Source organism: Neopelma chrysocephalum, unplaced genomic scaffold (assembly GCF_003984885.1).
Source record: "Neopelma chrysocephalum unplaced genomic scaffold, ASM398488v2 Primary Assembly neopelma1_25, whole genome shotgun sequence".
NCBI classification, from domain to species: Eukaryota; Metazoa; Chordata; class Aves; order Passeriformes; family Pipridae; genus Neopelma; species Neopelma chrysocephalum.
Window position 1 is genome coordinate 10,158,385 of NW_020897694.1, and position 17,764 is coordinate 10,176,148.

Below are 17,764 nucleotides of genomic sequence, written 5' to 3' on the forward strand. Positions count from 1 at the left end.
TGTGCTCTCTATGTGCTGAGCAGTGGTGCCAATTTCTCCATCACTCTGTAGGGACAGCCTTTAGGATAAGCTTAAAGGCATCTGAACTGAGCTCCTCATGAATGAGTGAACAAAGTCTGTGGAGTTGTTCCATTCCTGGAGGAGATGTATACATCTGGTCAGCTGAATAACTGTAGACTCCATTTGATCCATTGACTAGATCTCCATCATCTTGGAGCTTAGACTTCTAACTTATGTGTGGACACTGACCTACAGACATCTGAACTTCAGTGTCTACAGTGTCTACAGTCTGAATCTGAGTGGGGGCTACATGGCACTGCTTGGTTTTACACAGGTGTGCTGATGGCCAGTGAAGCCTATCTGTAGGAAGGTTGGATCTAGACAGCTGGAAGGTCCACTTTGGCACCAGAGGGAACGGCTTGGGACCTAGTCTAATGCAAAGGCGGCAAGCAGAAGTAGAGTATATATACACACCCTTTGCATGTCCTTTCACCAAACCCAAGTGAAAGACCCTGTATCTGCAGGACAAACCCTCACAGGGTTCCAGGATTCCCCCTGGAATGGGAAATGATTCCTTTTTGGGTTCAGAGAGAGGCTAAAGGCAGATCTGCCACAATCCAACATCTTGATATGATAGCAGGATCTATCAAGAGGCACTGGAATAGATATCTGTGCTCTCTAAGCCATAAAGAAGTAGAAAATATCTTTACTTACTCGAATGTGTGGCTTGAATTTTTAATATCATCATACAAACACAGGTCATGAAGATGTTTTGGACTTCTGCCTGGATTCTGAAAAATACAGAGCACAGTGAGTCAGTTAAGATATGGGGGAAATCATTCAATCTAATTCCCTCTGAAAATGCTCCTGCCAGTGATAGGGCTGAACACAGCGGAGCCAGCAAGCAGGGCCCGGTATTCCCTAAACTTCTTGGTTTTATAAAAGCAATTTCCAAGGAAAATTAAAGAAATTGAATCAATCCCTGTCAAGAGGCCTTTGGAGTGGTGGGCTGAGGGGAACACAGAGGGCATTCAAGGGTTCCTCTATCCTTTGTCCAGGAGATATGGTTCCTCAAACAGAAATACAAGTGGAATAAATAGCCATATAAGGAAAGAAAGTGTAGTCCTTTAGCCTTATCTCTTCAGAGTGTCTTACCTATTTAGAGTGTCTTATCTCTTTATGTTTGTATATTCTATGCATTTTCAACTCAGTGCAGTGCACTCTTCTCCTCCCCTATTAATAAAGAAGATCAATAGATGCCATAAATTAAAAAACTAGGCAGGAGGCCACCCACAATCGTTCCTCAGAGTATGTGTGTATCCTGTCTCCCTCTGCATCTTCTGCATCTGAGCAACTTCCAGAGGGCCCCGGCAAGACCCTAGTCCTGGTGTATCAAATGCTACAAAAACCTGCATAAGAAAGAGTCTCTGGCTCAATGGGAGCAGGGAAAGGCTGAGAAGGACAAGAGACATAGCATGAGTTAGAGAAGTGGTTAACACCAACATTTCAAAAGTAGGGTTTGGATTCCCAGTTTGAAATACTTAAAAGGACCTAATCCCAAAGTATTTTAAGCTGAATACCTAAAATCACTAGCAGTTTTGGAAACCTTGACCTATACCCCTGTGTTATGATAAATAATATTTTCCCCTATGCAGGGAACATTCAGGATTGAATGCTCATTCTTTAATGTCCGTTTCTACATTAAATGCCACTCTTATCTTCCTAGTTAAACTCCTGGTAGAGACAGGTCCTGTCATGATTGCTTTCTAGATCTTTGATACTAATGGCATAAAGCAGCCAGCAGCAAATTCAAACATCTTCCCCAGCGCAGCAACTGACATTGATTTAATTTTCAATCTTCTTCTGAGGGCCCTGTAAATATCAACAAAGCAGCATGAAAACTGCAGAGGAAGGGACAGAGGTGCATTCAGGCTACCTGCAGCGTGCTTAAGTATATGACCCCTTTCCACTTATGATGGAGAGCTCTGGATTTGAGTAGTTCTGGATTTGAGCAGCTCTGGGTAGGAGGCAGGCTGAACAGCACATTGCTCTGAGATATCATACATCTTGCAAAGAAAGTATCTGCAATTCATTTCACCTACCTTTGGATTGCTAGAAGTCATGCTTGTAGTCAGAGCTGATTGCCTAGAGCCCTTTATAGTCTGTGAGAGAAAGGTGTTTTCAGAAAGTGATTCATCCTACCCATTCTACCCCCGAGATGAATAGCCTGCATGAAGGGCTATTAGCCTCCAGTGACTGCACAGGGAGCTGAGCTGTGGCTTGTACCAGATGAGTAAGTCTTTACCTGGTAAGAGTCTTTGCAGGCAGAGTTATACAGATTGAGTGTGAGCTCATGTACCCTGTCAAGAAGAGTTCACGTCTGCATTTTTTTTCATATCTAATACAAAATGCTTGTATTAGTCTGTCCACTTTCTCTGCATCCTTTTGTATTTTGGCTACATCCGTAATTAATTTTTTCCCTGTTCTCCTGACATTAATGCACTACCAGAGAAATATATCTATAGTAGGGTGAAAAGGAGAAATAAGACACACAGTGTGCAAAACCATTTCAGAGGCTGAGACCAGAAAATCAGAGCACAGGCAGAACATCCTGAGTGTTTCTGGCGAGCTTGCAGGCACAACACAAGTAAACAGCTGAAAGACAAAACTACTATTGGCTCAACATAGAAAGCAAGCTGCCAGATCCAGAAAAAATGAGTGTGAGGCCCAACTTAAGCATGTGTGTGCATGCTGAAAAGAGCCAGAATATCTCTACAAATGTCACCATCCACTCCGGTTTGATATACAGGCCCCAGAGGCCAAGAACTTGACTCTCAGATCTTTTTTTGTGCAAACTGTGACATCTCAGTCTCACATCAAGAGCTTCCTATACATTTTGGCTCAATATCTGTACCCAGTTATGTTGGTGGAAGGAATTTCAGATTCACACCAACCTAACAGAGTTTATTTTGCCATCTGTCTGTGTTTAGTCTTCATGTTAATAATTAAGGCAAGCAATGCAGATTGGGATGGAAATTCCTTCCTGAGGAACAGAACTGTGTGCTGTGCAACCCACCTAGCAGGCACTGAAACTGTTGTTTCAAAATTTATTAGTGAGAAACCTCATTACTCATTTTTACCTAAGTATCACCATTGTTATGCTGTCCATTGCCATGGCACTGTTATTTAAGATTTCTGCTGAACAAGAACATGCCCCAAAGTAATGGGCTCAGTTAATAACACACTAGGAACTCTGTGGCGGTTTTTGAGCTACAAATGTACTTTCTGTGGTCTGTTAACAAAATCATCCTTCCTGTTCATGAATCAGGGCTGAGGAGAGGTGCCGTTGCATGAGTTTCCTAATGGAGTATTTCCCAGCCCATGCCACAGCATAGGGTTATTTGAACAAAGGCCCCTTCACTGGTTCAGGAAGTTCTTTCAGTCAAGGCCACCTCCCTCAAAGAATCATTGGCATTCAGTGTGGCCTTGACTCATGGATTTCCTCCACCTGGGAGGGGGAGGTGGGTCACCACCGAGCAAAGTGTGTCTCTGTCAGCCATTTGCTGCCTTCTGACCCAAGCTGTCCAAAGGAACAAGTCTGTTTGATGATACTCAACCCATGAAATCCCAGAGGGGAAAGGTAAACTTGCCAATAGGTAAAAGCATTGTTAACCTCATGGACAAGTGAATCTGTCACCAATTATATGTTTTTGCCTCTTCTGAGTGCTTTCCCAATTTACACTGAGCACAAGCCACTCAAGTTCTATGGAGATACGACTCAGCACAGAATTTTGGCACAGGCTGCTCAGAATCAATTATAATTGTGAAGTGCAAAGCTATGGGGGGCCCCAATTCTATTGATAATTATTCTCACCATGTAGTCAGATTTTAACCCTCTTTGACCCTATTACAAAAATCCCCATCCAGAACCAGTACTTCTCTTCTGGAGGCTAAAATACTTACTTTACGTTTTTTTTCCCAGCTGTCTTTACTAATGGTCACTATGATACAAGATTTTAGACATGAATTGATAAATCCATTATAAAGGATGGGAAAACATTAACATATTATACTTCATGGAATAAAAGGGGGAAAAGAGAGCTCACAAAATGCTAGTTAAAGTTTAATGGCAAGCCCCTAAAAAAACCAACAGTGCCCTCATTTTTGTGTACTTTTGGTTTTTTTAATAACTGCTCAATTTAACCCCCAATCCTAAATTCTTCACATCAGTAATTCAAGTTTCCATAAAGAAAACATAGTAAATTTGGAAGCAAGAGTGTGAGTAAAGACAGTTACAAGAAAGTCATCTCTGAGCAATTTAATCCTTTTAGAACCAATATAGCTAAACTACTGACAGAATAAAAAAGAGGAAATTAATGGATCTCATATCAGACTTGAGTGAAAGGCAACTGTTTTGTTTGGGAAGACCAAAGAGCAATTTATCTTTTTATCTGACTTTCAAAACTTGCTGTTGCATTTTTGTTGTCTCACCTCATATTTTCATCTTAAATGGAGACACTGAAAGAAGTTCACCAAGGTTAGACTACCTGCTTGCAGCTTCTGCAAGGAAGGTGCTCTTGTCTCTTCAGCAACCAGGTTTTTCTTGCTTATTGCTGTTCTGGCACATCGGATGTGAGTTTCTTTTCTTCTTCATGACTATTTTTTTAATAGTACGTCAGTTTTGAATGTCTAAAACCTATGATACGCAGGAGCGAGAAACCCATTAAAAAATATAACCCCAGTGTTTACCTTTCTACATATTCTTTCCCAGGAGAGCAGGGCGTACTGCTCTGAACAAAACAAAAACTATTGTTGCTGGGCTGAATCTGAACTCAAGGTTCTCAAGGTGAGAACATGAAGTAGATGAGATATTGGGGGTGGGTGGTGGTAGTGTCCTAGAGCAGCCTTCTTTTTTAAATTTATTTTACAATTTAAATTTAAATTTTGAATTTATATATTCTGGAAGTGGGCAGCTCACTTCTCTGCGTGCTGCTGTTAAGCCAGCTCAGATATCATCCATCTCTGTGTGTCTCAGGGTATGTTTAGCCAGCCAAGTGTGGTCTGTTGCCTGTCCATCAGACCGGGTTGTCTCCACAAATCATATACCAACTGCACTTGGCAAGTCCTGCTGATCTTTGTCACCACAAGGCATCAGACCATGTCAGAAGTAGAAAGACATGCAGTGATTAAAAGTACAGTGCTTAAAAAGGCAATATTTGCACTGCATTTCTTCGTCCTGAGATCTCTTCTAGTTTATTTAATTTCTTTACATTTTCTGTTCAGATCTACCATAGTGAAGGAGATAAGACTGATCTTTCATATCTCACTTCAGGATAGAACAAGTCTGAAATTTTCTCCTAAGGAACAGGAAGTGGGGTGGTATGTTGCCACAGCAGTTTGTCTGTGGAAAACACCATGCTGTCATGTGCAAGTATTCTCTGGCAGAGGGGTATTTGTGTAAGAGCCTTTGGACATACTTGTCAGAATATAAGAGCAGCAGCATTTCTCAAGTTCACACAGCATTCATAGAAATTCTGGTTTTGTGAGTAATTGCACTTCCAGGAACATTGTCAACAAATTCTTAGGGCCCACATTAAATGGGAACATCAGTAACAACCACAGCCCTGTAGGAAGAGAGCCGCAAGGGATGCAGAAATCTGTCAGAGGCGTGGGACAATTCTTTCTCTCAGAGTTACGCCACCCAAGCCTTAAAGCTGGTAGGCTTAAAGGCAGACAGACCAGGGTAATTCCGGACTTCTCATGAGTCTAATTTAATTCCAAGAAGTGGAGCTGTGTTTGCTCAAGCTTGGCTCCAGACCAACTTTTCCAGAAGCAGTCAGGCACTAGTGCAATTGTCAGAGTCACTTTACCTCCACTGATGCTAGTTAAATGCCTTTTGAAAATACCACTAAAGGTGACTGCAAATCTCACCCCAAGTACACTCACTTCAGTTTACTCAACTGTGATTAGAGGTCAGCTCTGCTTGCACTGGAGTCCTTTCACTGAACTGTTCACTTTCCTTGCACAGCAATGACCTATATCATTGAAGGGAGGGGAGCAAAAATAAATTCTGCACATTGGAATCTGAAAAGTGAAGCTATTGAAGGGTAAAAGTGCTATGAATCAATTCTCTCAGTGAAGTGATACTAAAGCTAGCTCTGACTTCAAAACAGCTCAGAGTATTTTATTGTTGATCAATCCCTTTCTCCCTTGCTGCTCCCTATACAATTATCTGAAGATGATGATGCCGTGTTTGTCAGTTAAAAAGGACACAGTGTCACACATCAACCCACAAGCAAGCAGACTGAGAGCCAGCACGTGAGCGGTAACAGTGCTGATGTTACAGCTGAGCCTTATTAATGCAGGGAGCCTTATTAGTCTGAACATTCTGAGACTGTAGAGCCATCTAAATCAATGAAATCTGCCTTTGCTGACCTGTAATCATAACCAGTGCAAAGACATGTTCCCTTTTTTTTTTTCACCCATAAGTTAGTATTTTGTCATAAAACAAAGGAAAACACATCAAGAAGTTTAGTGTGCATGCCTTAAATATAAACATACCCCTGGAATACACAGAAGCAGCGGATGCAGGAGCAGGATAGCTTTTGAACTGCTGGACTGCTTGGATTAGTAATTCCTGAATAACAGTTTTACAGACCCCAATATGTTGAAAAACTCAGATATTGATTTTCTTGAGCCTTGGAAGGAACTCCAGAATTAGGCCAGAATCCTTAGTTCAGGCCTATCTGAAGAGTGAACTGCTGAATCTTAAAGTCCTCTGCTTAGTATTTTTAATCCATCTTTGTATTTTCTGTGCCTTGAAGTGCATTATTTCTGGAGATGACATTACTTTGTCCATTTGTTTCCAGACACAGTCAGAGGTAAGTGGTCACCATCTCAGACATGATTTACTGAGGTCTCAGTGTCCCCTGTGATGTCATAGGACTTATTTATTTCCTAAGGAAATCATCTCCCTGGAAAAGTAAACTCATTTAAAGAACTACTGTTAACTGGAAACTGCCAAACAAATGCTTGGGAAACAAGGAGCCCATAAGTGAATAACAGATACACACACTGACTGACTGTTGATGAAGCAGGACAAAACACTTCCCTTTTTCTTTCATCCTCAGTTCTCATGCTGATCACAGAAATAGGAGGGCTACAGAATAGCTAGGAATGAACTGCCACCATGTGGCCGAGGCACAGTTTTAGCTACCTTTCTAGAAATCTCCTTCAAGAGCTCGTGCTCTAAGATAAATTACAGTCCCCAGCACTTACTAGGGAAAGTTTTGTGCTTGATCACACATTTTACTTTGGCATCATGTGCGGTGTCTCCCTATCAGTACTCATAAGCTTCTTAGTAAGGTCTTGCTCCCTTCTCAATCTCATTTTAATAAAAGAGTGGAACACATCACTTTTAATTCCATAAATTCTTTTTATATTTTCTCTAATAGGTCACCTCATCTTCTGTGAAGGGTCAGGGTATCATAATAACTGAGTCCTTCAGGTGATGTTGCCTGGTCTTGTCTTATAAAAGACAATTTTTTAATATGACAAGCCTATTAGCAGAAAAGTTGTCAACATTCACTAAATTACTGCTAATCAAATATCAGACTCCAGCCTCTTCTTCTCAGTCTGGTCTAAAGCAGCTGGGTCATTTGTTTTTGATTTGCCCTCAAAATTCTTTCAGTACAATAGGTTTTTCTAACTGTTAAACTCAAAGTACTTCAAGAGCCATTCCACTGATTTGGTTTCTATTTGCCATGGACGTAATTCAGAGCTACAGACCCAAGAGGAGGCAAAAGCCTCCCAACTTCATACTGCTTTCATCTTCTTGTGGAACTGCTACACCACGATAAACAGAAGGCACTCCTAAATTTACCCAAACAGATCTACAAACTGACCCTACAGCTGTGACAATTCTGAAGACGCCCACTAGGTGCTAATCTAATATTTTTAATATACCCCATTGTCATGGTTTGACACAGCCCAAAATCTAATTCTGATTCCTAGCCCCCCTTCCACATTTCAACCCCATGTGAGATGGGTTTTCCAGACAAAAACACGAGACTCAATATGGGGGAAAGGAATATATTACAGGACTATACAAATAAATAAATACTATAATACACTGTATACAATCTTAACTCTATATCTATCTCTACCATGATAATAATATTTACAATGGGCCAAATCTCGTCTCCGTCTAAATAAAAGTCTAGGAGAGAAGAAGAAGAAAAGACCCCTTCCAGTCTCTGAGCAGCAGGTCTCTCTAGGCAGCAGGTTCTCTTCTTCTCTTCCAGGCAGCAGTAGTAGTTGCTGGCTCTCTGCCAGCACACACGAGGGGGTCTCCAAGCCCCTCGGCCCTCCGTCCTCAAAACGGGGGTCTTTCCGTGGACTGCTTGACCCCAGACACGGTTGCGCCACCACGGTCATATCACGAAGCACCGGGGTCTTCGTGACGGTCTGGTATCCTCAGGGGAAATCAAGCCCCTTCACAGAGCTTCCATGCTCTGACTCAAAGATGGCTGCCAGCTTCTCTGAAGCTGGAGCAAGGGGTGGGGGGGAAGCCCAAGGTCACCCCCTCCACACACACATTCCTTTGGCCGTCCTGGCTTTAGCTCTCAGGACGCCGGAGCTTCTTAGCTCCTCTCTGCAGTGCATACTGCACTTTAGGATTCCTCTTAGTCCACCACCCCCTCCTCTTTCTTGGAGGGGTCTCTAGTGAGTTTGGAGGTTTGGGTTTGTTCAGTTCTTACCCCGCGAAACTCTGTTCCTGCTGCTGGCTCGGTTTTACTCTTGCTGCTGCTTCTTCCTTCTCCTCAGACATCTCTGTGTCTTCCATGCAGCATACCGGCATCTGCTGCTTCTCTAGTTCTTATCAGTTGGCTCTTTGCCACTGCTCTTCGGACGCTGCTGTGTCTACTGCTGCTCCGTCCGCTCCCAGCGTCTCCCAAGGCTGCCTACCGGGAGAAATTCTCCCAGCTCTTAGCCACAGGCACTCAGCCCAGTTCTGAGTCCCTGCAGCCCCCCAACCGGGGGCTGGGGGGGGGAGCAGAGGCCCCCAAGGGGCCGGAGCCCCTTCTCCTCGTGGCCTCTACAACATGGCCACCTCTTCTTCTTACAACAAGTACCACTGCTTCTTTTCCGGTCTCCAGAGATATGTTTATATTTTGCAGGAGCACTGATTGGGTCAAGCCCCAAGGGTCACCACCCCCTGGGGGTTACCACTTTCCTAGTTTCAGGGGGAAAACCTGGCTCAAACCACTACACCCATTCAACCCGGAGAAGCAAATAACCATGTATGTCTGCTATGCATTACCTTGGAGGACTTCCTGCCTTACTCAATGCAGTGCTGAAACCTTCTGCCTTCATCATAACTTTATGGCATTGCAAGATTCAAACTAAAGCATACATTTTGTCCAGCTGCCAACTTTCCATTAGCTGTCTATATTTCTTCTGTTTCTGCCAAAGATGCTTATGGCTTCAGCTCACTTACATGCATCACGATTACACTGAGTTGCTCAACACAAAAGGACAAAATTATTTTGAATCCTCCAGGACATGATTTCTTCAACACCTCTTCTTCACCTCTCTTCAGTTGCCAGATTCTTGTACACAGTGTCTTTAGTTTCTGAAAGACAGCTGTGGATGTGGTGTCACAGAAGTTCACAGCCAGGACCCCTTCAGAGCCAGTGCTCAGCAATGACACTAACTAGAGGAACATGACATACACCAGTTCCTCAGCTGAGCTGGATTTGAAACAAAAAAATAAGAGATGCTCTCCTAAAGATCTTGCCTGTAATTCCAGCGCACTCTGAGAAAGAGCTGTTGGGGGTCAGTGCTTCAGGGAACACTCGCACACAGTTGATGCACTTTGTTATCACGGCCTGGGGACACGACTGAAAGAGCTCACTAACAATCTCTGAAAAAGATCTAGGGAACACAAATTTCACATTGGAGCTTGTATGCTGGACAGTAGGGGGGACCCTCAGCCTCAGTCACAGCCAGATGACTAGAGATGCCTCTACAGAGACAGACAAGAGGTCACAGGGAAGGTCAAACATGCTGAAGCAGTCTGGTTCTGCATATCGCAATGCATTCTTAAAACAACAGGGAAAAGATCAGCTACTCCAATGCATAGAACCTTGGCACTACGAACATGAAACACAGGCCAGGGCACAACAACATTGGAATCCTTTTTCTTCTTTCTTTTTCATTGGTATTTTAATTATGCATATGCCCAATTCTGTTATAGTAACTTAAAAAATTGGTGAGATTTTCTGTCAACCCTCATCCATGTTGCAGGTTCTAGTAGCAAAAAGATGCCCGCACACTCAGTAAAATGTTCCTTGACAACTTCAGCATGAGATTCTGCTTGGAGAGGGGTTTCAGGGAGACATGGTGCCAAAAAATGTACAGATTTGAGCACTGTCCCCCTTGTCTCACACACACACAGAACTGCAGCCTTGAGGCACGCCAGAACCTAGGGGTGTGTTTGCAACATGCTGTGCTCTGGCTATCCCACCTGGCTGAGAGGCCTTAAATGATCACATGTCAAAAGCAGAACACTTTTAAAGACAGTTACAACATTCAGTTCAGGGCAGCCAGTACAGGACTGGAGAGGTACAAAGGCAGCAACACAGTATAGAGAATACAGACTATTGTGAGAAGCACCAAGAGCAGGGAGACAAAATTTATACCCTAATTTAAACTTTTCTTTAATATATATCAATTATGTTGGTTACACTGGTCATTTTCAAGAGGGTACAGACTAAGCAAAGAGCAGCAAAAGCACTTCCAGAATTAATAGCGAAAAAAATTCTTCTCTCCCCTTCACAAACATCACTAGAAAAAGAATAAAAATGCTTTAATCAAACAGGAGATGCCAGCTCTGAATGGAGGACCATATGGTTTTTTTGGCACTTTCCTATCTTATGACAGAAAGTGGCCTAGATCAGCAAGTTCTCAGAGGTACTTGCAGCTCATGGCAGAAATGCTGTCTGAATAACTCAGTCCCAAAGACTAGGAATACAAATCAATGAGAATTGCCACCTGCCAAATGTTCTGTGTGGCAGGCACAAGGTTTATGGAGGTTTTGTTATATCAGATGGGCTACATTGATGACCAGTGCCTTAGGAAATTCATCCAAGCCTGTGGACAAAAAACACTACTGAACATAGAAACAAGGAATCCACTAGCGATTCACCAGCTGGTCATATCAGTGCCGCCACGATCCATCTGTCACAGTCAAGCACCAACTGAACACCAGATGAAAAAAAAGAGTAAGTAAAGGCTTGATCCCAAACACCTCAGCAAATTCTTAAGACAAAGTATGTGCTGGGGGATGTGGCTCAGACGGATTACTGTGATGGTAATGGTATTGCTGAAGAACCATAGCTAGTGTTTCCATAGGGTGCTATTTCCTGGTCACTTTTTATGCATTTTTACATTGCTGTACATCAGTCAAACAGGTAGAGAATGGGTCTTAATAATTCCAAGTATCACATGTAAGACATATCACCTCTAAGATGAAGCAGAACACTTCCAGACTGCTTTTTTCCTAATATATAGAGTCTTTAATAATGAAGTAGTAGAATTACAAATATTGAGTATAATCTAAAGCTGATGTGGTGGCTTTGTCTGCAAATTGTCTTCTGCCCTTGAGAACAACCTTCACTCCAATTTATTCACAAAATGTTTTTCTCCGAGACATTAAGCTCTTCTAGTGTACACTGGGATGTCTAGATTCGGCAGTTGGGTGTTAAAATAGATGAAAACTAGCAGGTGCTGTAACCATATGAAGAAAGTTGTATATATTTTTGCAGGAAGTGAATCCCTTGATGTATCCAAGAACAGAACCATTTCCAGTAGCAAATAGAGTACAATATAGATTGTTTTTTTTCAAAACACACTGGAGCAATTCCTCCAAACACAAGTTTCTAATTCTGATTACTTCACTGCACCTCCTTTCTGCTCGTACCACAGTCTGATCATATCTCAGTGCTGCTTTATATTCTCAGATCACAGAGTCAATAATGGCACATACAAATTTTCACAAGTAACAGAAGGAGAAAATTCTGTTTCACTGCTCTGAAGTTGGAAACACTGGTGCAAAAGTTCCACCATATTCACTGAATTCCTTGAAGTGCTTTGCAGTACTGGAGTCAGAAGAAAAATTACTGCACCAGGCAATCTGAATCATTGCTTTCAATAACAGCACTAAAAAAAAAGTCTTGTCAAGTTGGAGTTCCCCCCAAGCTGAGTGACAAAGCAGTATTGTTAGGCACAATGAACTTGGTAAGTTAAACCCTCATATGTATCCAAAGTCAGAATAGCCATGGCTTAAAGTATGTTCCACACAAAGAATCTTCAGTGACTGCACACATCATTTCTACAGTGTAAGAGATGGATCAGTAGGGGAAAAAAAAGGCAAATATTACATGCCCTATTTCATATATTCTCTTTTCAAGTGAAGAGGGAATATGCTTTCAACATTCCTTCTTACATGTTTTAGGTTTAAATTTTAAAGTGCTATATGCCCCTTCCACGGCTTTGGGCAAGTACATGGGATGTCTTTCCAACCTCTTCCTAGAGCCAGTGGTTCTCCGCTGGCTGTTTCTTTGAGATTGGTTTGCAGCCTTTGCAGTTTGGGCAGTATCTTGTGAGTATCTCCGGGGAGCACGAAGGATCCAATTTGAATGCAAACTGTGTTCACTTGTACTGGTAGCAACTGAAAGACAGAAAATAATTCAGCATTAACAGTTTGACAGTGAAATTTTTATATGCACAGTGAGAAAATAGGGGGCTTTCTGGGTCTTTCCTGGAGGTAATGAAAAGAAACCAACTTTGTTTCACTGCAGGATAACTCTTGAGATGGGATTGATCCTATCTAGTATTTCACTGCCTAAAGTGTAAAGATGTATGTGAGAGCTAGTCCTTTCATACACACGCCTAGTGCACAGTTAAGTCAACCTGTTTCAGATACTCCCCTCAGCCTGAAACAAAGATGAGAAATATCTATTTCTCTCTGCTGATTATACAGTATAGATGATGACCTCAGATGGGCACATCTTCATTTATTTGGGCAATCCTATCCATTCTGTTGGAAACGAACAGTTATTTAGCCTAATCTCTAAATTACTTCCATTTTGATCGTTGGAAAGAAAACACCCAGCCATTTCTCAATGAGAAAAAAAGAAAAACAGATGAAGAAAAAATATACTTTTTATAGTTCTCCTTCAAAGACAGCTTAGGGTGGAGATGCATGGGTGGAATTCAGCCCTGAGCAGAAGGCAAACACTGTTCCAGCACTACACATACTACATTTGCTCATGTAATGACTGCACATAAAGTAGTTGCACCCATTCAACAAGGAACAAGTAATGTATTACTGCAGTTTCACATACTGCATGCAGTGGTCCTACATTTGGGAAGAAACCTGGAGGACAATTGTGTCCATTCAATAAACATATAAGATTGCACAATGCCACTCTTCCCTCTACCCTCTACACACCAAACCCCATAATTTTTGGCTGATTTATAACGCACCATCAAAATCAACATCCACATTTGGCAAATCCACATCAGGAACTCTCAGCCATCTCTCTGAATCCAGGTCTGCAATGACCGAGTCAAAGAAAGCTATTGCTTCTCTTACATCTGAACTGGACTGTGGGCCTTTTCTCTCCATGGATGCCTGGTGATCAGATAAAGGGGAAAAAAGTTAGCCATGGATTGGGCACAATGACTTTTTAATGAGAAAACTGTATAAGGAAGATGCAAGTATTGTATTTCATTCCGTACTCCAGACTGTCAGAAAAGAAACACAGGTCCAGACTACTCCACAGTTTGCAGCCATCAAAGAAAGAAGGACAGCTGTCTAACAAACATCCATCTTATTACATGCTCAGCACCAAACATCTTCCACTTGAGCACTGCTAGCCCTGTGTTATAAAATCCCTCAGAATCCACGTATCAGGCCATTTAATTAGGTGACTAAGTGAAAGCTGGGCTTTGTGGCCAAATTTATTCTGCCTAGCACTAAGCACCTAATGAGACACACATTAGAAATGTAGTCATGCAGGGTTGCTTCTGTAATTAATGCAGTGCTCCAGTACCTTCAGAAGATGAGTCAGGCCTTAAGTAGGCTGAACCCTCCTCTGCAGGCAGCTCTTTCTCTTCACTGAAAAGGAATTGTGGGGTAACTTGGTTACTAATTTAAGCATCTTATTAAAATGCCTAGGTTAGGTAAAATGAATCCAGATTTAAATTGCTAAAGTCTTTTTGAAATGGAAAAGGGTGGTGTGCGCTAAAATATGAGTCATTTAACACTGTGACAATTCCCACAGGAAAGCCACAGAGTTTAAAAGTAGGAGCCTATCTTGATAAAAAAGCAAATGTAGTCTGCAAATGCTGAAGCAGTCATAAATCCTTGGCTAGCAATTCTGAAGATCCATATGGGATGAAAAATTCCTCCTAGGCTCTACCTAACAAAAGGACATATATTTTCCTTGCAATTCCAAGTTGGGTGTATTGTCAGGCTGCAATACCAGGTCAGAAAATTGCTACATTGGGTTTCAAAGATGCAAGCAAGGGATACATACATGTCACATCTCTGAAGAACCAGCTTGTTCCCTATTCTGTGGAGGCAGAAAGATGAACTGATTCCCCTCCTGACATTATGGGTTGATTGACATCCTCTGAAGTGCTAAAAGATAGCTGTTACCACACATCTACTGAAAATAGTGACTGCTATTATGACTAAGCCCTTATTGGTTAAATGACATTTTAAAGAAATGCCTATGTATTTCCAGCATCTGACCCATCTCTCTATTCTTTTCTCCCACTAGACCTAAGTGGCACATTTTGAATCCACATTCAGCCTTGTGGTCTATGTCACAGGGATCTTTGAACTAAACTTTCCATGAGGACAGGGTTGTCTGAACAAATTACCTTCCCATAAATCATGCAGCAGGTTAGAGAAAGAAGTGAATTTCCAGTGATAGGTAATTTAACACAAACAGGTAATTTGGGACAAAACCATTCAAGCCTGATCATAAGACAAACCTTGCAATCTGTGTACATAAAATTTGTAGTTAGAAACCAGAATATTCCAAATCTTTTAGAAGTCTTCTTGACTGTGACCCTGCCATTTGTGTTGGCAAGAATGACTCATATGAATGGCATATCCTGCTGATGTCCCTGTCTGTTCCCAATGGGACGATTCATGGAGTTATCATGCCAGTCAGTACCAGGACTGTTCATACATAAGGGCTAGCTGGCTACAGTCAGGTGACAGCAGTCTTAGCCTCAGACTGTGGGAGATTCACTTGTTTGCCAAAATCACGTTAAGCTTTTGGCATTTTTCTTAAGCAGCATTTTCAGCAGCAAATCTCAGAAATTCACAAACCTGCTTGAAGTTTAGTTGTGCAGAATCTAACTCTCAGCCTCCCAGTCCCTGATTTAAGTCCAGGGTTGGTCATGTACTAGTCTGCTACATCACTGCTCAGCTCTTCAGGGAATTGGCGTGCTGTAAATCTCCCCTGCGTCAGTGACAGTGCACAAAGTCAGTTCACAGACTGTATCTATAGCGTTGAGATTTGTCTCCTGGCACCTGGCAACACCAGGCCACTCTCCTAGCTTTCAGTCATTCTCTATGGATGTTTCCCTGGCCTGAAATTACAACTTCTTTATAAAAACTATCTTCTCCAGCCCAGTGAGCTGAGTTTTGTTTCCTATTATTATTCCTAGACTCTGAGAGTCACCATTCAAAGTATTAAAAAGATTACATAAAACCTAACAAAAACAAAGGTGACCAAATGGGTAGTAGAACAAAACATAAAATTACAAAATTTGCTACCTAGTCCTAAACTCATGAGCATTGTCCTTTTGTTAAGCAATGCCTGCAACAGCTTAACAAATAGCTTCAGCCATTCTGACATTCTGCTGTGACAGAACATATAAATATGGCAGTAACATTTTGTTAAAGTCAACATGGCCCGATCATTAAGTTAGACATACATCCTTCTTTCCACCATCCCCATTATTATCCAGTTTAAAGACTGGACTGGGTAACCTGTGAGTGTGCTGTGAAAGTCTTGTTTGTGGTCATGTTACCTAATAGATCATTCCACCTGCTGCAGTCCTTTGCTTTGTCCTTGCTGAATCAAGTCTAAAGTCAAAATAACCAGTGAACTGTCTAGTGACATACAATCTATAAAATGCAACCAGGAGGAAGCTTTTCTTTCTAGGATACATGTAAATAATCTGCACCAAAGATGATATTACAGTTTTATTTTTATGGTGTCGTTATAGTAAAGGGTGAAGAATTACACTCACCAACTTATTAATGAAAAGAGAAAGGAACACTTAGGAATTCCTCATGCCTTACAGCCAACCAGTTGAGTTTGCACTGATGCTAAATGTAGCACTAACCAGCTAACTGACCAATCAGAAAAAAAATTGTATATGTTTCCATGAATTTACAATTATTTTGTGCAAGTAATTTTATGTCAATAAAAAGACTGCCAGGAAATCCAGGGCTTACTGCACTTGTCAGTCATTATCAGCTATAAATAATCACAGTAGAGAACTCTGATGCACTTAAGTACTCTGTCAGAGCTTGCTTTTTCATAAGCATGTTTCATCATGTTTTCAGATACTTTCCATACTCTCATAACCCTTTCCTTTTCCTATTTTCACTCCCCCAACCCCTACCCTCCCTCCCCCCAAACATAGGCATATACATTTCTTTCCATGACCAATTTTCTTTCTTAGTTTCACACTACTCAGAAAGAATCTTAAGGTATGTGGCAACATTTCAAATGCAAAAGTGAAAAAACAATGGCTGAAACCAATAAAGCAGAAAATCAACATAAGTCATACAGCTTCAATGATTTTGTGGCTTAAGACCAAGCACATGGCAAAAGTTCTTGGAAATTACCTTAGAAGACTCTTTGGAAGGAAGTGGAACAAATGACTTCTTTCCAGTTTTGGATGATTTTGTGGACATTGGAGAAGCTGCAGCCATATGCATGGATTTCAAGTTATTGATGTTGTCAAGATATTTTTTCCTCAAGGCTAACAAATCCTGTAGGTACTTCAAGCAGTCCTGAGTCTTAGAGTACATCCAGTCTCTGTCTTCCTCTTTTGGCTGAAAACAAGAGTCAATGCTGATTGTACTTCTGCATTTCTTTAGTGGTTCACTAATTTTTTCCTGCTCACCTCCAAGGACATACATAGAAGTGCTGCGGATCAGTCTCACTGCAGAACCTGTGCCATCACAATAAGGGATGTTATCTGCCACATTTCTTCTGTGAAAGTTGGGGTGAAAGATAGAATGGATCTTTTTGAACATAGTGTGTCACTTCCTCCTCTTTATACCCTTTCTCTTTCAGCTCCTTAATTTAACGCTAGATTTGGTAATCAGCAGCTGTTACTTTTGCCCTCAGCAGACAAAAAAAAATTGCCACTTTCTGAAGTGAGGAGAAAAAACAAGCTTATGGCTGCACTAATTGCTTTCAGTCTAATACATTGTGAAGAGCATGATAGTAATGCAGAAGTGTTTTTTCTATTCCATTTGTGTCAGTGAAAGAACTTTGTTCTTTCTTCGGTTTAAAATGTAGTTGAGGAGGTCAAATATCATGCTTTGAACTTTTCTTTGGCGCCTGGTCCCCATAAAAACCATCAGCATCGAGGCAGAAATTCCCTCTTCCACGCTTCCTCGGCGCTCCTGGGTCCCCCTCGGCGCCTGCTGCCGCCG

The 17,764-nt window shown here is 41.7% G+C and overlaps 1 protein-coding gene across 1 annotated transcript; it reads right to left on the reverse strand.

Moving 5' to 3' along the window:
* Positions 1-12,491: 12,491 nt before the first annotated feature.
* CUNH13orf42 (chromosome unknown C13orf42 homolog) lies at positions 12,492-17,359 on the reverse strand. Its single transcript, XM_027675149.1, has 3 exons — positions 16,946-17,359; positions 13,552-13,699; positions 12,492-12,733 (listed from the first exon to the last, which is right to left on the reverse strand). Exons 1-3 carry the CDS (start codon positions 17,357-17,359, stop codon positions 12,492-12,494), a joined length of 804 nt encoding a protein of 267 aa, XP_027530950.1.
* Between the last annotated feature and the right edge of the window lie 405 nt (positions 17,360-17,764).

Bases quoted from the DNA above. Each gene is read 5' to 3' on its own strand.
- CUNH13orf42 (XM_027675149.1), bottom strand. From the start codon at position 17,359: ATGTTCAAAAAGATCCATTCTATCTTTCACCCCAACTTTCACAGAAGA. The intron at 13,700-16,945 runs GTAATTTCCAAG...TCTGATCACCAG, and splicing joins CTTCCAAAGAGTCTTCTAAG to GCATCCATGGAGAGAAAAGG. The intron at 12,734-13,551 runs GTGCGTTATAAA...TCTGTCTTTCAG, and splicing joins TGTGGATGTTGATTTTGATG to TTGCTACCAGTACAAGTGAA.